This window comes from Schistocerca cancellata, chromosome 3 (assembly GCF_023864275.1).
Source record: "Schistocerca cancellata isolate TAMUIC-IGC-003103 chromosome 3, iqSchCanc2.1, whole genome shotgun sequence".
Taxonomy (NCBI): Eukaryota; Metazoa; Arthropoda; class Insecta; order Orthoptera; family Acrididae; genus Schistocerca; species Schistocerca cancellata.
The window spans coordinates 618,331,571-618,352,349 of record NC_064628.1 but is presented as its reverse complement, the minus strand read 5'-3'; the positions used below and the strand labels follow the sequence as shown (position 1 = coordinate 618,352,349).

The window sequence follows — 20,779 nt, the reverse complement described above, 5'->3', positions numbered from 1 at the left end:
TCTCCAAAGGTCTCTTTAATTTTCCTGTACGCAGTATCTATCTTACCCCTAGTGAGACAAGACTCTACATCCTTACATTTGTCCTCTAGCCATCCCTGCTTAGCCATTTTGCACTTCCTGTCGATTTCATTTTTGAGACGTTTGTATTCCTTTTTGCCTGCTTCATTTACTGCATTTTTATATTTTCTCCTTTCATCAATTAAATTCAATATTTCTTCTGTTACCCAAGGATTTCTATTAGCCCGCGTCTTTTTACCTACTTGATCGTCTGCTGCCTTCACCACTTCATCCCTCAGAGCTACCCATTCTTCTTCTACTGTATTTCTTTCCCCCACTCCTGTCAATTGTTCCCTAATGCTCTCCCTGAAACTCTCTACAACTTCTGGTTCTTTCAGTTTATCCAGTCCCATCTCCTTAAATTCCCACCTTTTTGCAGTTTCTTCAGTTTCAATCTGCAGTTCATAACCAATAGATTGTGATCAGAATCTACATCTGCTCCAGGAAATGTCTTACAATTTAAAACCTGGTTCCTAAATCTCTGTCTTACCATTATATAATCTATCTGAAACCTGTCAGTATCTCCAGGCTTCTTCCATGTATACAGCCTCCTTTCATGATTCTTGAACCAAGTGTTAGCTATGATTAATTTATGCTCTGTGCAAAATTCTACAAGGCGGCTTCCTCTTTCATTCCTTCCCCCCAATCCATATTCACCTACTATGTTTCCTTCTCTCCCTTTTCCTACTGACGAATTCCAGTCACCCATGACTATTAAATTTTCGTCTCCCTTCACTACCTGAATAATTTCTTTTATCTCGTCATACATTTCATCTATTTCTTCATCATCTGCAGAGCTAGTTGGCATATAAACTTGTACTACTGTAGTAGGCATGGGCTTTGTGTCTATCTTGGCCACAATAATGCGTTCACTATGCTGTTTGTAGTAGCTAACCCGCACTCCTATTTTTTTATTCATTATTAAACCTACTCCTGCATTACCCCTATTTGATTTTGTATTTATAACCCTGTAATCACCTGACCAAAAGTCTTGTTCCTCCTGCCACCGAACTTCACTAATTCCCACTATATCTAACTTTAACCTATCCATCTCCCTTTTTAAATTTCCTAACCTACCTGCCCGATTAAGTGATCTGACATTCCACGCTCCGATCCGTAGAACGCCAGTTTTCTTTCTCCTGATAACGACGTCCTCTTGAGTAGTCGCCGCCCGGAGATCCGAATGGGGGACTATTTTACCTCCGGAATATTTTACCCAAGAGGACGCCATCATCATTTAATCATACAGTAGAGCTGCATGTCCTCGGGAAAAATTACGGCTGTAGTTTCCCCTTGCTTTCAGCCGTTCCCAGTACCAGCACAGCAAGGCCGTTTTGGTTAATGTTACAAGGCCAGATCAGTCAATCATCCAGACTGTTGCCCCTGCAACTACTGAAAAGGCTGCTGCCCCTCTTCAGGAACCACATGTTTGTCTGGCCTCTCAACAGATACCCCTCCGTTGTGGTTGCACCTACGGTACGGCCATCTGTATCGCTGAGGCACGCAAGCCTCCCCACCAACGGCAAGGTCCATGGTTCATGGACAACCAAAAATGTACAAACACATCCATTTTTCAGGATAACCATAGAAGATTCTTCATAAATAAAAGCAAAACGCATCTGGTGTAATGCTTTTTAATTAAACTGCAGTCAGCTCAAGACAGATAACTTATAGTAACAGATTTTAACAGCTGCTGCGGAAGATGACCACGCAAACAAACGTAGTTGGAAGTCCGTTTATGAAATCCACATAGTGTTATTTAAAAAAGCATGTATCACAAAGAAAGCTGTTGTTACTGGCTTTGATACTTGCTGGTGACTATTTTCCTGACAAGTGTTATGATAGAAGTAAGATCTTTCCGTTAAACTGCTTTTCCTTAAAATCTGATTTTATTTGAATCTCAGCGTTAGTCCAGCTGGCATGCCACTATCTGATTTTTGTAAGGTAAACATGGGGCACATTTGAGTTAACAATGTGTTGATAGCAATGTGGCTCGCTCCTTGTTTGTTGTGTTGTGTGATAAGCAGTAAAGCATTGCAGTTCAGTATAACTAAATGGCGAGATGTCCCACGAATCCTGCACCCAACTGAACAAGCATTAGTTAATACAGTGAAACCTCTTTATAACGTTCCTCCATATAATGTTTTCCTCTTTGTTACATCTGTTTTTTTTTTTACAATATTAACGTTTAAACAACGTTTTGCGGCCCACAAATGTAGTTTCTTGTTATTTATTTCACTTTGATAGTCTCTTCTGTGGGGCATCAGTGTCAACATGGAGTCTTATCGGGAAAAGTGAACACACGCCTCGTCGGTAAAAGTTGCCAAGTTTGTTACCCCCATTAAGAGCAAGAGACTTCCAAAAAACACGCATAATACAACAGACAAAACTAACTTCTAACTTTTGCGCACAGTTATATACAAAAATATCATCCACCATTCTATTCCTTAGTGACAATTTTGAATTAATAAAGTTACATTAGTTAAAACCGTCTCTGTTTTGTTTCATTTGGCCTAATACAAAAGTCCGACTGAAAATGTACTCCTGCAGCCGCTTGGTATTGTATCAGATACTAGGGCGTGAAGATGTTTAGGAAATATCCCCAAAAAGAAAGCATAGGAGGATCCTACTGCGATGGCACTGACCATGTTATTCGCTTGGGTACGGAAAGATGATCACTATGTAATCCTTCAGAAAAGTGCAGATAGTTCCCATATAGCGTATTTTTTTCCGCTTAAAATATTAGGTATGGTATAATATATAGATACGAAATATGTAAGTGATAAACTTTTATCAGTAATCATGGTCCATGATTTGGTGAACCTTCAGTTTCCCTTTGACTTTTCAGTGGCTACCTCCCCCCCACCCCCCACCGTACCCACCACCCTTCCCAGCGTCTCCGCCTCAACATATTTAATGGGCCTGAGATGTCGCCCTGCAACGCAAATATTGGTCTTGAGCAAAAATGTTTGACAACCACTGCTCTAAATGGTTCTTTCACATTGATCACCGCGAGAATCTAAAAACAATACCGATGTTTCTCCCTCACTGGGAAAGAAAACACCTTTCATATATGAAGGGTCCAGGATAAGAATGAACTAAGTCCAATTTTATAAATTTTACAGGACATTAATATTTCTATTTAAATTTTTTCTTGATCTTATGACCTTATAGTTATGTAACGATGTACACAATTAGAAACCTTGAGTAATGTTCTGTAAAAATATGACAGTATTATATCATATTTATTCAAACTTTCGTTGCTACAAAAAAAATTTGAGTGGGCGTAACTTTTTCAATGAAAGAAGGGGCTCAGTCCATGACTTCATGATAGTAAAAGCATTGCCTATCCTTCAGTACGTGAAGTAAGAATCAAACCATATTTAAAAATCAGTTCAAGATGAGCTATTCTGATTGTGAGAACTTCAAGCAGCATGAAGACTGCCGTAATATTCTAGTGTTTCTGTCCCACAGAAATTTTTCAAAATCTACAGATTCAGGTATTTCTCATGTGGGATGGGTAGTTAGTCTGAAAATATAAAGTAGAAGATTCTATAATTCGAAACTATATCATAGGAAAAAAGACCAACAAGGTCTGGAGATCAGCTTACAGTCTTACCGGTGTAAGTAAACTCAGGCAGATCAAATCCTAGTCCACTGGATCCTTTAGCTGGATGAGCTGATTTCAGAGCAGCAGTCTCCCATGCTCCATTATAAGTCGTTCTGATTTTTACAAGCCTTGGGTGGATTCTGTCTATGGGAAGTTCTTTAAGTGGACGTGTAGTAAAAGGATATTCTACGTGTACAAGGGCTTCAGAAATGCTGTCGATTGACTAAAAGTTCCAGATGTAGCTGCAACAACTTTAAATGGTGAAGCTTTTGACCGAGCTGTCTAATCTTTGGGAACTTCTATATGAACTTCCTTGTTTACAAGTCCCATGTTTTTATCACATTCCAAATAAAAATGTCGTCTTATTCGAAACATTCCTTTTACAGTGTGAAATATTTTCTCTTCTGTACCTAAATTGTGCAAAAATCGAATAAGCGTAATTCTTATTTTGGCCAGAACATGAATTACTAAATATTCCCAGAGTATTTCATGGCCATGCCAAAGTAATTGTAACAAAACGTATGAATAATTGAGTAGACTTCATCACTACTTGTTTTTTCAACACATTCAAGGTACAGGAAAAACGTACTCTTTGCATTTGATAAACAGTGTATGTTGAAAGCACACATAGACAATTGCTGTTTATACTACGCAACGTTAGTTGTAATGTTAGGCAGAGGCAGATTCTTTCCAAACTTCATACACATGGCTTCCTTTTCCATGGTCTTTTTACTTTCCTTCTTAGCATTTTCTTCCTTTCACAAAATGTGTTGGCTTGCAATTTGTGATAGTCGTGTAAAGTTTTCAAATTCTTCAATTGATTTTCAATATCTTTCACTACTATTACTTCAGTGCCCTTTTTTTCCAGTTCCAGGCATTTCACGTTGGCTGTATATTCGTTACATGTGTTATATGTATCTGTGCGCGGGTATGCTAAGGAAATATTGAAGTTCGTATTAAATATGTGCCTGTGTGTTTCATAAGATTCCTCAACTGTTGGGTAAGACTCTTTGAATAAATTGAACATTTATAGCTACTTCTTCTGCGAAGTATACTTTACTTGATTCTTTTAACTCAGAAACTCGGAAAGGAGGCAATATGTTGCTTAATGGTATTAACTGTTTCATCACCCTTTGTGACTGGGTGTGGTGAGTTAATGTTAGTCGAAAATGCCTTTGAGGCGACAAAGACGTCATTATCGTGTAATAGTCTACGAGAAGATGGATGTTCCTGTTCCAATATTGCAGAAAGACATCGCAAAAATGTAGTCACTGTACATAATTGCTGCCAGTGGTAATCACGGAAATGTACAGTCGTAAGAAGACAAAGCTCTGGACGGCCACGTGACACTAACGAGATTGAAGACCATCGTGTACAGTGTATGGCTCTGCCGCACCCTACTGCAGCTGCAGCAGCAGTTTGAACCGCAGTTGGCTCCACAGCGACACAAAGAACTGGTACAAATCAGTTACTTCAAGAACCGATTCTAGCCAGATGTCCTATGGAGTGCATTCCACTGACTCCAAACCACAAACATCTGCGACTTCAGTGGTGTCAAGCGAGAGCTCATTGAAGGGCAGGGTGGAGGTCTGTTGTGTTTTCTGATGATAGCCAGTTTTGCCTCAGTGCAAGTAATGGCTGTGTGTGTGTTGATTAGAATGAGACCAGTCGAGGTCCTGTAACCAACCTCTCTGTGTGCTAGACACACTGGACCTGCACCTGAAGTTATGGTCTGGGGTGTTATTTAGTATGACAGTAGGATGGCTCTCGTGGTTATCCCACGCACCCTGATTGCAAATTGGTGCGTCAACATCGTCATTGGACCTATTATGCTGCCGTTCATGAACAACATTACAGGGGTGTCTCCCAACAGGATAACGCTCGCCTACAAACTGCTGTTGTAAGCAATCATGCTCTACAGATTGTCGACATGTTGCCTTGGCCAGCTCGATCAGGCATGCTTGCATTCGAAATTATGGCGGGTACACCGTCTGTTAGTGTACATTTGCAATGGCTTACCTCATGCTTAAATTAACCTAAGATCTTGCAAAGTTAATCAGGTAGAGATGTTACCCAGAAATGTCATTACTCTACATTAATTATTTTTTGGTGCTGCCATTTTCTCAATCAGTATATTTCTGTAGCCCATGGAGATTCTTAAGTAGGGCTCCACATAATCAGTACAAAAAGTCTTCTATTAAATCTGTTATATGTATAAAGCAGAGTGTATGTGTCTATGTGCATATCCTGAATCTCCTCCCTAATCTCTGAGTCGATTTCAACCGATTTTAGTACAGAAAGAGCAAGCCTCACGAGTATCAGCACTGTGTGGTTTATGATCTCCAAGCTCCAGTGGTAGTGGCGATAAGGACAAAATCTTTTTTACCACCCCTGGCGCATATGCTGCCCTGAATGACAGGCATGTTGTCTGGGAACATTAACGGTCTACCAAATCAACCAGCTTTGCAGGGGAACCAACGTGCAGGGACAGTATACAGTTTTCTGGACCCTGAAATATTTGTTATTGTACATGACAGGCATATTGGAGTAGTATTGAGTTACTTTATTGAACTAATGCATGGGCTACATGAGCTGATGAGCATGGCTGGGGTAGTTTGAGATTTATAGAGCAGGTATAGAATTCGGGGAGGAGGAACTGGACAGGGAGAGGAGAGGAGCAGACAGAGAGACAGAGAAATTAGAACTATATATTAATACGTTCAGCTGCTGAAGGGCGTTGATATGTATCAATGGGGACAGGTGAAAATGTGTGCCGCGACCGGGACTCGAAGCCGGGATCTCCTCCTTACATGGCAGACGCTCTCGAGACCCACAGTCTCACCTTATATGTCCATACACTGAATTCCTAGTGTTCCTACCCAACACACTCATTACTCGTGGAAGACATTCTTACCAAGTCCCGTAAGAGTTAGCGTAATATGTGTGTTAAGAATGTCTTCCACGAATAATGAGTGTGTTAGGTAGGGACACTACGAATGTAGTGTGTGGACATATAAGGTGAGACTGTGAGTCTTTGCGGGAGGCGTGCGCGAGGTAGTCACTGCAGTCGCACTATTCTCTGTGACCTCGGTGCCTCAGATGGACAGAGCGTCTGCCTTGTAAACAGAAGATCCCGGCTTCGAGTCCCGGTCGGGGCACACATTATCACCTGTTTCCGTTGATATATATCAACGCCCGTCAGCAGCTGAAGGTATTAATATATAATTCTAATTTCGTTTTAGACGGCTGCAGGTCATCAATGGTGTCAATGTACGAAAGAATAGGCACCATATCCATATAAGTATGGAGAGACAGAGAAGTGGGGAGGAGAAAATGGCGGATAGAGTTGGGAGGATGAGGTCGTCAGACAGAGGAAGGAAGAGGTGGCTACAGAGAGGGGAAGGAAGAGATATGTTCAGTATATGTATAAAAAGCGTACGCAAGTGAATGTGCTGGGAAAAGGCTAGTAAAACAAAAACAACATACACAACCAGGCAACAAAATTAACAATTTGCAATAACCAGTCATCAAATGTGAAACAATTTCTACAGTAAAACTCAAGATGACCTTCAGACTTAACTAGGATCATGACATACAACTACACATTGGTATTCTACTACTACTACTACTACTACTACTACCACTGCTGTCACCATACAGTTACCACAAATATCCACACACAACTCTCAATCAAACTATCTACTTTTATATCATAATAAATTCCCATACAGTGACACAAACAGCTGATTATTCACATAGAGTAAGTAACAAAATGCTTTCACTGCAGTCACTCTCACACTGTAGTTTAAACGAAACTCTTTAGTATTGATATCATTAATCGCGCTCATAGTATGTAATTAACGGGCAGATCTGCTCTAGATCACAGAGCACGTAACTGCACCCCTGTGTGTCATCAATAAACAACAGGAACTTGTTACAAAACAACCACAGACTTTCGAGCAGGATTTGTTGCCAATAAGCCCTCCCAATGGACCACTATTACACAACGCACTACACTGTATCAACCACAAAACCATCATTCGAAACCGTTAGCTGGAAAAAAGACTCCAGTAGTCTTCCTCTTGATATGCGTAACCCCTTCCTCCACTTCGGGATCTGTCTGTCAGGAAAAAGACACCAACGCTCCGCCAGGCTGGTGTCCTTAAAGCGGCCATAATCGGCGCAGACCTTAGTAACGTCTAGCTGACGGTACCGCAGCACACAAGTTTCTCGATGCCCTCGCTGTTGGTTCTGCACAGAAATCGCTCGTTCGTCTCCGTGCAGCAAGTGACCCCAACAACTTCAGACTGTATGGAGACCTCAGCCGCCGCTTCAATCTGGCTTTGACGACGCGCTGCATGTTGTCCACCGCACCGACGGCGCTGTCTTCTAGAAGACGATGAGTCCTCTTGCTGCAGCTGATTGCACAGTCCACCGGCCGTACTTGCAACCAGACGGTCCACAGTGGCGCTCGGAACGCCGTCCAGGCTCTCGTGGCTTCGTCGCGACGCTCTGCTCAAAACGATTGCCTGGAGGCGGTGAAAACAACCGTGCCGTTAGACACGGCACGAGAGAAAACCGCAGCTCAATGTATTCATTCGTTTTGGATGTACACTGGGAAACGAAAAGTTGCCGTAGGCTACCGTTCACTATCGTAAGTAAGCGAAGGCTAAGGTAGTTTTCTCAGTAGCTTTGATCAGTTGATACCGTACCAGCGTTACCCGTATGTTAGGTGTGTTGCATACTTATTAGGTTTTATCTCATTTTGATCGCTTTGTTTGAGTATGCGATACGTTTCTTATTAAATTCCGTTAGAAACCGGAAGTGGTGAACCGAATGCGAATATATAAAGGCCCCATAACATACGGAACGTTTTTGCTCTACATAGTTATTCTCCTGGCTACTACTTAAAAATAAACAGTATTTATAGCAAAATTGAAATTATTGTTGAATTCAGGTTTTATTCGAAAATTGTTGATTTGTAACGTGGTACAGAGGCGATAACCTAGTAAAAATACAAAAATATATAGATTTATCATACAGAGCTAAAGAAACAAAATTTCTTCAGGAAAAGGTAAAATTAAAACAAAATCGAAAAGAAAACATATCGAATATCGATTTACTACTAATTCGAGCTTATATAAAACATATTTCTATTATTTCTAAACAACTTTCTAACTTATTAGTTACAACAGGAAACTTTTTATCACGATGAAGATAGTTCTGTTAAGTAGAAGATGATAATTATAATTACATAGATTTTTTGTATTTGTGCATCTCAACCGTACTTCCATTAAAAGTGTTTTGGTTACATAAATGCGCAGAATTTACGCGAGCAGCTAATTTTTTTTACTTATAAAACGCAATTTATATTTTTTGTGGATATAAGTACATAATGGACTAACACTGAACGATGTGCGGTACTAATTATGCGCAAAACAGACAAATAGAAAAAAACAAAGAAGTCGTCGGTTTCCAGTTTCTCTCTCACACGTTCATATGTCTTCCTCTGCTAATGTTGCCAGTACTACCGGTATTCTCCCATTTACTACGTCATGTGTGTACTGTACCAAAACTACCGAACGGCAGTTTTGGTAGAGCGCAACTATAAACACAATTGAAGAATCATATTTTCGAAACCTCGTAATTATCTACCATTGCGAAGTTTGAAATCTGGCTTAAAGCTGCCTACAGCCTTTCTCTGTAATGGTACAAAAGCGTAGTGTCCAGAGACGTCACCCGGCGACGCTCCATACAGCAATGTGCCGACATATGCTAAAAAAAGGCCAGAGTTCATGAGTTTATGCGAAGTGTAAGGTGAGTTAATGATGTCACACTGGCACCAAATTCCACCACAACTCGCCCCATCGCCACCGTGGATATATCACACGATGGGAAGGTCGTCACACTCCCTCTCACACACATTTCACACCTTCTTTTCACGCATCTTGATGGAGGTCAGAAACCCGGCGTCGAGCGTTGAAATTACGCTTTCTTCTTATGGGTGGCCGAGAAAAATATTTCAGACACACCGCTGCTCAAAGCCGACTCGAAAAGGCCTCAGGGGTGATAAAAGGGCGTCAGTGAAACTACAATTTCCCTTGAGGCATTGATTTCCATACATTCTGCGGTCGGAAACGACAGTTCGCAATGCGATGAGCAACAGACGACGTTCTTGACTATCGTTTAAAACTCTTTTGACACCTCAAGACGTTTAAACCCTTCTCTAAGGATATGATGGCCTGCAACCACTTTGGAGTGCACTGAAACAACAATTTTTGCTCCCGTGTACACGCGGGACCTCCAGGGACCGTCCAAAGGCATTCGACGAAATTTGTACGTGATTTGAAGGGCCAAAGCTACTTGTGCTAAAAGCAAAGCAAGGATAATGGAGCATAATCAGATAGTGCAGATGACATATAATGAGAAAATTTTACGGTAAAAGATGTTGACTAGCTTTGCTATTCGGGCAACAAAGTAACTGAAAGTAAAGCAGAAGTAAATAGGATGTACAATTAAACTGGTAGTAGCTAGAAAAGCTTTCCTGATAAGGGGAAATATGTTAACATCAGATATAACTTAAGTGTTGAAAAGTCTTTCCTGAAAGTATTCGTTTGGAGTGTAAGTTTACACTGACAAACAACAGAGGCAAGAACGGAACAGTAGCATAATGGTGCAGAGGAATGCTGAAGATTTAATGTACAGATCGAGTTTTATTTATTTATTTATCAATCTATTTCTGGTCCTCCATCGTATTTGATGTGGCACACCACGGCTTCGTCTCTTGTGCCAATTTCGTCCTCTCACAGTAGCACCTACTCCCAACGTCTTGAATTATTTGTTCCATAATTATATTCTAATCTTATGCAGAGGACGTGGATTAGATTCACGCTACTGCAAGGGATTTTTGTTTTGTTTGCAGGATTGTAACGTTGGGCACTCTACCTCGTAACGCAACTGAGAAGCTATCTGAGTGAGAAGTAGCAGCTCCAAAGTATAACAAGCGGACAGTGGAAAACTGCTGGGAGAGGATTGTGCTAACCCTCTGACCTTGAACCTCCTCCCCCCCCCCCCCCCCCCCAATACACACACACACATCTAGAGGTATAAAACTACTGTAGGCTACCGTAAACTGTCGCAAGTAAGTGCAGACTATGGTAATTTTCCTAGTAACTTTGGTCAGTTGAAATTTTACCTGCATTACCTCCCCATTAGGAGTGTTGCATGTAAACGTATTCATTGCGGTGTGCCGTCTAGAAACTGAGTAAGCATGTATAACGGACCAGGCAACGTACAGAACATTTTGTTCTACAAAGTTATCTTCTGGTGATTTACTTAAAACTAACAAGTATTTATAAAAAAATTGAAATTTTCAATGTTTAATGCAGTTTTATTCGAAAATTATGCATTTGTAAAATGAAAGAGAGGGATGTTGTAGTAAAAATAAAGAAAACAATATAAAGTTGTCATATAGCTCAAGGAAATGCAATTTTCTCAACAAAAATGTAAAACAAAAGAAACCTCAAAACAAAAATACATCAAACATCGCTTCAAAACTTCGCCAAACCTATACAAAACACGTTTCTGTTACTCATAAACAACTTTCATATTTAACAGGAAACTCTTGCCTAAGATCAGAATGAAGAACGTTCTACTGAGCACGAAGTAACAATAATTATATGTATTTGTTTTAAGTTTGCACATTTATACTCCACGTATCTGCATCAAAAGCAATTTCTTTGGTGACATAAAAGTGCAGAAATTATGCGATCAACTAATTTTTATTACTTAGAAAATTCAAACCATATTCTGTAAGAAATTAAAATACGCAATGAACTAACTTGAATGATGTGTGGTTCTAATTACGCTCAAAACAAACAACCAAATACACGAAAAGGCTAAGAGAAGTCGTCGGCTTCCAGTTTCTCTTTTACATATTCGTTTGTTTTACTTTCCCTACCAGTGTTACCAACACCACCGGTAATCCTATGATGTACTACGACATTTATGTAGTATACCAGAACTATCGAACCCTGTGTTAGCTACAACTCAACTCTATCCATAGTGCATCCAAAGGCAGCTATCTGCAGAGGATGACACGGCGATCGGTCCGTCCTGATCGGACCATCTGGCCCAATATGCTGACATCATCATCATCATCATCATTTAAGACTGATTATGTCTTTCAGCGTTCAGTAAAGAGCATAGACCCCCTTATAAAACTCCTCCATGATCCCCTATTCAGTGCTAACATTGGTGCCTCTTCTGATGTTAAGCCTATTACTTCAAAATCATTCTTAACCGAATCCAGGTACCTTCTCCTTGGTCTACCCCGACTCCCCCTACCCTCTACTGCTGAACCCATGAGTCTCTTGGGTAACCTTGCGTGTAACATGACCCCACCACCTAAGCCTGTTCGCCCCGACTGCTACATCTATAGAGTTCATTCCCAGTTTTTCTTTGATTTCCTCATTGTGGACACCATCCTGCCATTGTTCCCAGCTACTAGTACCTGCAATCATCCTAGCTACTTTCATATCCGTAACCTCAACCTTATTGATAAGGTAACCTGAATCCACCCAGCTTTCGCTCCCATACAACAAAGTTGGTCGAAAGATTGAACAGTGCACAGACAACTTAGTCTTGGTACTGACTTCCTTCTTGCAGAAGAGAATAGATCGTCTAGCTTTGCTACACCTCGCTTCCAGTTCTTTTACTATGTTGCCATCCTGGGAGAATATGCATCCTAAGTACTTGAAACCGTCCACCTATTCTAACTTTGTTCCTCCTATTTGCCACTCAATCCGTTTATATCTCTTTCTCACTGACATTACTTTCGTTTTGGAGATGCTAATCTTCATACCATAGTCCTTACATTTCTGATCTTGCTCTTTGGAAACTTTCAATCGAATCTGCCATCTCAACTAAGTCATCCGCATATGCGAGACTGCTTATTTTGTGTTCACATATCTTAACCTCACCCAGCCAGTCTATTGTTTTCAACATATGATCAATAAATAATATGAACAATAGTGGAGACAGGTTGCAGCCTTGTCTTACCCCTGAAACTACTTTGAACCATGAACTCAACTCTAACTGCTGCCTGACTGTCTATGTAAAGACCTTTAATTGCTTGCAAAAGTTTGCCTCCTATTCCATAATCTCGTAGAACAGACAATAACTTCCTCCTAGGAACCCGGTCATATGCCTTTTCCAGATCTATAAAGCGTAGATACAATTCCCTGTTCACCTCGTAACACTTCTCCATTATTTGCCGTAAGCTAAAGATCTGGTCCTGACAACCTCTAAGAGGCCTAAACCCAAACTGATTTTCCTCCAATTTGTCCTCAACTAATACTCGCACTTCCCTTTCAACAATACCTGAGAAGATTTTACCCACAACCCTGATTAAAGAGATACTTCTGCAGTTGTTACAATCTTTTCTGTTTCCATGTTTAAAGATTGGTGTGATTACTGCTTTCGTCCAGTCTGATGGAAACTGTCCCGACTCCCACGCCATTTCAATTATCCTGTGTAGCCATTTAAGATCTGACATTCCAATATATTTGATGAGTTCCGACTTAATTTCATCCACCCCAGCCGCTTTATTGCACTGCAATCTATTGACCATTTTCTCCACTTCCTCAAATGTGATCCTATTTCCATCATCATTCCTATCCCATTGTACATCGAAATCTGAAACATTACTGATAGTATTTTCACCTACATTGAGAAACTCTTCAAAATATTCTCTCCATCTGCCCAAGGCATCAACAGGATCCACCGGCAGTTTTCCTGACCTGTCCAAAACACTTGTCATTTCCTTCTTACCTCCCTTTCGAAGACTGCTAATTATACTCCACAATGGTTTTCCAGCAGCTTGACCCAAAGTCTCCAACCTGTTTCCAAAGTCTTCCCAAGATTTCTTCTTGGATGCTGCAATTATCTGTTTGGCTTTGATTCTTTCTTCAACATAACTCTCTCTGTCTACCTGAGTTATAGTATGTAGCCATTTTTGATACGCCTTCTTTTTCCTTTTACAGTTTGCCTTGACTGTGTCATTCTACCAAGCTGTTTGCTTCATCCTACCTTTACACACTACTGTTCCAAGACATTCTTTAGCCACTTCTAGTACTGTGTCCCTGTACCTTGTCCATTCCTTTTCCAATGACAGTAATATTCTGACTTGATATTCTAATCACACGACACATTGTCTTATCCCTTATTGTAGTTAGCGTGTTCTCTACGTTTCTTTCCTCGCCGTTTCTATGATTAGCCTCCTCTATTCTTGTCTTATATGTCCATCTAATTTTCAGAATCCTTTTGCAACACTAAACATTTCCTTCTTTTCCGACTAACTAATAAAGGAGAACTGAATAGAACTGCGTAGAAAAATGCTTCTGGGTGTAACTTGACAGAAAAAAGGCACGGGTTGACAGGACACTTCCTGAGGCACCGAGGATTAGTTAATAGGTTAATGGAGAGAAGCGTGTGAATGTTTATTTTGTGTGTGATTTGTATGGAGCTGAAGAGAGAGACAAAAGCTTTACTACAGTAATCAGGTTCATACAGAAGTAGGATGTGAGAGTTACGTAGGATATACTAGCGTGGAGAGTTGAGGCCAACCAGTCTTTGTACTGATGACATCAGCAACAAGAACGGTCGCTGGGTTAATGACAGTACGTCTATAAACAATAAAATAACGACACAGAAGCTGATGGCGGCTAATTCTAGGTATAGAGGGGTCCAGAAAAATATAGATACCCTTTGACAGTCACTAACTTTGGAACAAAATTACGTATTGTTGCAATTTTGCGCGGTAGCGTAGTCTCTTGTTTTCTCAACACATCTTGGTGCGTGTTTTCCAGAAGATGACACTGCAGCAATAAATGAACTAAGATTGTCGTTTGAGCTACGCAAGTCCGTACTGAAGTGGTACTGAAAAGGCGAAAACATGATGAAATGCAACGGAACTCGGCCACCAACACTTGTAACAATATAATATTCGGGATAAATTTGAAACCGACGGTATTGTTCAGGATGTGCATAAAAAACTTCTGGCGTGTGCAAATGGAACATTTTACCTACAACAAGATGGCGCTCAGATAACAGTCACAGAGATGTCAGAGCCTACTTGGATGAAAATCTGCCTGGACGAGGGATAGATCGAAGAGGAGCTGTCGAGTACCCATCACGGTTTTCAGACCTTACACCTCTTGACTTTCTGTCTATGGGAGATCTTGAAAAATGAAGTTTAGCAACAGAAGCCAGCTACACCGAAGGAGCTACAAGGAACCGTCGAGGTGTTATACGCATCTGTCACACTAGCAACACTGACAACTGTAGTTCGATCAACAGTCCAGCGGTATCGACGTTTGGCTGCTAATGGGGGTCGCTTTGAACATATAAAATAACCTTCACCTCGCGTAAGAATTGTAACGGTATGTCATTCTGTTCCATTAATACTGACTATCAAAGAGTGTCTACATTTTTCTGGACCCCTCTGTATAAAAGTATAGTTTCAGTTTTGATTAAAGCAAACCAATGTTATAAATGTCTCAGTTAATAAAAGATACATTTTCTCACACACAGAAACTAGAATTCTAGATTTTAGTTCATGGAAGATATAAAAGATATGCAGTGGGGAGGGACTTGCCTGCGATGATGCTGTAGGTGATAACGATGTGCGCCATGCTGCGGGCGAATACGGTGAGCATGACGCCTACGGTGAACATGAGGCCGCCGATGACGGAGACCATCCGGTACGTCATGGAGCGTAGCAGGCGGTTCGTCACCAGGCCTGCAGGGAGGTACAACGGTACTTGACATGTCGTAATGTTACAGTTCAAAAATATGATACATGAATCATACACTGCCTGACAAAAAGAAAAAGCACCCAGAAGACACGGATGTCAAAATAACTTCATACAGGTAAACACCTTAAGTGGGTAGGTAAATGAAGACAGGTTGGAGGGCCATCAAAGTGCATTAGTACTCGTATTTAGCGTTGTTACTAAGCAGGGTATATGAGGGGCGTGGACAGCGTTAGATGTCGTGTGATCACTGCAGAGGACACGGATGTGCCGCATACTCCTATGAGACGCCGCTATCAGCACCAAACTGAGCTTGAAAGGAGCCCCGTTGTGGGTCCTCATTAGGCCGTTTGTTCGAATAGTTCAGTATCCAGATTTGGAGGGAATTCGAACGCGTCAGTGGCTGGATGTTGGACTGCGTGGAATGTACAGGCAGTCATAGGCACCATCAAGGCTCTGGTCGACAGCATCTGACAACCACGACAGAGGGCCACTGTGTTGTGCAGCGCCTTCGCATCTGTCGCTGGCATCCGAAAATAGCCGGCCGGGGTGGCCGTGCGGTTCTAGGCGCTACAGTCTGGAACCGTGTGACCGCTACGGTCGCAGGTTCGAATCCTGCCTCGGGCATGGATGTTTGCGATGTCCTTAGGTTACCTAGGGTTAAGTAGTTTTAAGTTCTAGGGGACTGATGACCTCAGAAGTTAAGGCCCATAGTGCTCAGAGCCATTTGAACCATCCGAAAATAAATAAGAGACTCTCTGCAACTTCTGTGTCATTCTGCACCATTAGTCGAAGAATAGCAGCAAACGGACCAGGGAATTACCTTCCCATGTGTAGACTGCCATTAACTTCGCAGTAAGTGCACGAACCGGGTGCCTGCTGTGGAGATCCATATGCAGTAACTTTAGTTGAACGGTTGTTGATTACACACTTGGCCCGAAAGCCAATGATCATGCCCTTTTGGATGTCAGATAAATCGGTCCATTTCCACGTTATGACAAAGACTGCACTGTTTTCTGCTTCCGGCCGACACACTTTGTATACACTCCACTGCTGGTGCTACCACCTGCCATCTGTGATGTTGAACAGAGGCGATGGATAGTTTACTGTTTATATTCACATTTTGTGCATTTGTTCTTAAAAATAATTACGTATTTAATTATAACGTGTTGTTGACGCTGCGTTTGTTAATACAGTTTCCAAATCACAACATCAGTAGATTGTACTAAAATGTCACTTTACACTGAAAACTACTGATCTCAATGGCTACTCAGCTGGAATCTGTTGCGTAAATTGTGGATGCTTCTAAATCCGGTGTTTCCCTTGCCAGAAACGTCTTTTTCATTGCTTTTGTCCTCCCAGGTCACCAGATATCACACCTAGCGATTTTTTTTCTGTAGGGGGTACATAAAAGACAGATTCTTTGTCCCATCTACAGTAACCAGTCCCCACGAGCTGGAAATCGAATTGTTGAACCTTTCGATTCTATAAACAGGGACCTGTTGATCCTTATCTGGAATGAAGTGGACAAGCATTTCGATGTTTCTCGAGTAACGCACGATGCTCATGTCGAGTGTATGGCGTAGTGTCTATGCGAATATAAAACTTTGGTTAAAACAACAGTCCAGATTGCTATAACATTTGTTTATTATGACCAGTTTCAGCTTATGTTAAGGCCATCCTCTTTGGCTCTCTTTGGCTGGTGCTGGTACCTCTCCGGTTTTTGAAGTGATACCAGGATCGTACGCAGTACAAACTCTACGATTGTAGAATCACGTGAAAAGCCATAGAGGGCTCAAGAAATCTGAATGTGGCTCAAAAATGACTCTGATCACTATGGGACTTAACTGCTGTGGTCATCAGTCCCCTAGAACTTAGAACTACTTAAACCTAACTAACCTAACGACATGACACACACCCATGCCCGAGGCAGGATTCGAACCTGCAACCGTAGCGGTCGCGCGGTTCCGGACTGTAGCCCTAGAACCGCTCGGCCACTCCGGCCGGCAAATCTGAATGTGTCTTTAACGTAAGCCAATACCGGTCATAATAAACAAAATGTATTGCGATCTCGACTGTTGTTTTCACCAAAGTTAGCAGAAGATCGCTGTACTCCACGGACAATGTTCTCTAAATTTATGATGAAACTTTGAACCGTCCTCTATCAATGACATGCGCAGTTTGTTTCTATCATTCATAGATTGTAATAAACAAGTGAAACCTAATCTTTTTTAAAATCAACCTGTATTTTTCGAGGTGACAATTAAAACTGTTCCTCATATTCAGGCAGAAAAATTCAAGTCCGTGCTCTTACGTTCATCTTATGTTTTCGTGGTTTCACCAAGATATTTATGGGTTCTTTAACATGGCCACAACCGATTTCCTCCCATATGCTGTTTCTTCTTATCTAGCACTACATCTATAATGACCTGAATTTTCCTGCGATATCAGACACTTATCTCTCTGTGTTTCGACTAAACGGAAGGTTATTTCATGAGGAGCCAGTGTAGTGGAGCGATGTTAGTAAGAAACTGCTGTAAGATATTGTCGAAGTGGTTAATTTAGACGATGAAAAGATAGAACAGAAATCACAGTGGAAAAGCAAAATGAACCGGTCTGTACTCTAAACCCCTGCCAGTGTTTCCATGGTGGGTAGTGAGGTGTCTGCTTGCAATATGCAGCAGAGCGGACGACTTACCAGTGAAGTTGACGGCGGCAGACAGCATGTTCATGATGAGCGTGGCGCCCGTGGACTGCGCACCCAGCTGCTGCAGCACCCCGTCAAACAGCAGACCGAACGAGCCGTACTGGCCCGTCGTCGAGATCTGCAAATGCATGGGTCGTCTGTCAGTATAGAAGACATCACTGTTCCTGTATAGTAAATGTTCTACAAGGTGGGTGAAATGAGACACTCCATACTGGAAACCAGCGAGTTATTTACATGACGCTCCAGGTCTCACCACAGGATACTCGTTCATAGAATTCCATGGAAGAGATGGCTCATACTAATTGGTAGAAAATCTCTGCAGAATTCTACGTAATGACTTTTCTTTCGCGGAGGACCACAGTCATGTAGAACTTTTTGAAATGAATTTCTGCCATTTGACAGTAGATTTGTATTTCTTTATTTCACACAATCATGATTTGGCTCTGTAGGCATTCTCACGTGTAATTTGAAATCTCAAACACTCCCCGAGCCACCTAAATGATATACAGTCGCCTAAATAAGGCCAGACAAATTTTACGTCGACGATGACATGTTAATTAGGCAGATTGGACACTTTTTTGAGATTTCAGGTTGCAGATGAGAACGGTTAGATAGACGAAATTACGATTGTGTGAAATAAATGAATACAAATCTGCAGTAAAATGCCAAAAATTTCTTGCAAAGAATCTTCCTAATATTTTTTATTACTATACATGGTCAAATAAAAAACACTTAGGTTGTTTCAATAATGGTTGCCCTCATTCCAGTAATTTATTTTATAGTTTTTTAATGTCAGAATGCAAATACAAAAGTCTCCAGTCGCTGCTAAGTATATTCTGTCATTTATCGCTTCTTTGAACTTGCGCAATGGTTTGTCAATATGAAAAACGCCAACTTTCTCAATGGTCACTGGTCCACGTTAAAGGCTAGGTCTGGCTGTGATTGTCTGGGTACATCAGTTCCAAGGTCAGAAGGACACAGGGGCATAACCACCACCAGTAGGATCATAATTTGCAACATACTGTGGTGTTTTATCAAATTTTTGGGTTACAGACAGCTTTACTCATCTTCATTATTTTACAAATTTGTGGGAGACTCTTTGAAACGAATTATTCATACTAAAATTTAAAAAGATAACGAATGTTAACGACGATAGCCGTGTTGCCGCTAGCTTGAGGAACCAGCACATTAAATCTCAGAACAATTTTTCTGGCAAGATATTCGATCCTGAGGCAGTCGGTATAGTCCTAAAGCCATACACTGTCTCATCAAAAGTATTCGGACACCTCTATATAACGCGAAATTGACCGCTAGATGTCACGACTGGCGGACGCGCCAATATACGCTACTGGCCATTAAAATTGCTACTCCACGAAGATGAGGTGCTACAGACGCGAAATTTAACCGACAGGAAGAAGATGCTGTGATATGCCAATGATTAGCTTTTCAGAGCATTCACACAAGGTTGGCGCCGGTGGCGACACCTACAACGTGCTGACGTGAGGAAAGTTTCCAACCGATTCGTCACACACAGACAGCAGTTGACCGGCGTTGCCTGGTGAAACGTTGTTGTGATGCCTCGTCTAAGGAGGAGAAATGCGTACCATCACGTTTCCGACTTTGATAAATGTCGGATTGTAGCTTATCGCGATTGCAGTTTATCGTATCGCGACATTGCTGCTCGCGTTGGTCGAGACCCAATGACTGTTAGCAGAATATGGAATCGGTGGGTTCAGTAGGGTAATACGGAACGCCGTGCTGGATCCCAACGGCCTCGTATCACTAGCAGTCGAGATGACAGGCATCTTATCCGCATGGTTGGAACGGATCGTGCAGCCACGTCTCGATCCCTGAGTAAACAGCTGGGGACGTTTGCAAGACAACCACCATCTGCACTAACAGTTCGACGACGTTTGCAGCAGAATGAACTATCAGCTCGGAGACCATGGCTGCGTTTAGCATTGACGCTTCATCACAGACAGGAGCGGCTGCGATGGTGTACTCAACGACGAACCTGGGTGCACGAATGGCAAAACGTCATCACACGGCGTGATGTTGTGGGGTGCCAATGGTTACACGTCTCGGTCACCTCTTGTTCGCATTGACGTCACTTTGAATAGTGGACGTTACATTTCAGATATATTACGACCCGTGACTCTACCCTTCATTCGATCCCTGCGTAACCCTACATTTCAGCAGGATAATGTACGACCGCATGTTGGAGGTCCTCTACATGCCTTTGTGGATAGAGAAAATGTTCGACTGCTGCCCTGGCCAGCACATTCCCCAGATTTATCACCAACTGAAAACGTCTGGTCAATGGTGGCCGAGCAAGTGGCTCGTCACAATACACCAGTCACTACTCTTGATGAACTGTGGTATCGCGTTGAAGCTGCATGGGCAGCTGTACCCGTACACGCCATCCAAGCTCTGTTTGATTTAATGCCCAGGCGTATCGAGGCCGTTATTACGGCCAGAGGTGGTTGTTCTGGGTACTGATTTCTCGGGACCTATGCACCAAAATTTCGTGTAAATGTAATCAGATGTCAGTTCTAGTATAATATATTTGTGCAATGAATAGCCGTTATCATC

The 20,779-nt window shown here is 41.7% G+C and overlaps 1 protein-coding gene across 1 annotated transcript in view; it reads right to left on the bottom strand.

The window, feature by feature from the left end:
• The window catches only part of LOC126175523 (uncharacterized), a 337,116-nt gene that overhangs the window by 96,820 nt on the left and 219,517 nt on the right, over positions 1-20,779 (bottom strand). The window contains exons 3-4 of the mRNA XM_049922350.1: positions 18,179-18,305; positions 15,324-15,467 (exon numbers count right to left, since the gene is read on the bottom strand). Coding sequence (XP_049778307.1) covers positions 15,324-15,467; positions 18,179-18,305 — 271 coding nt within the window. The remainder of the gene's footprint in view (positions 1-15,323; positions 15,468-18,178; positions 18,306-20,779) is intronic.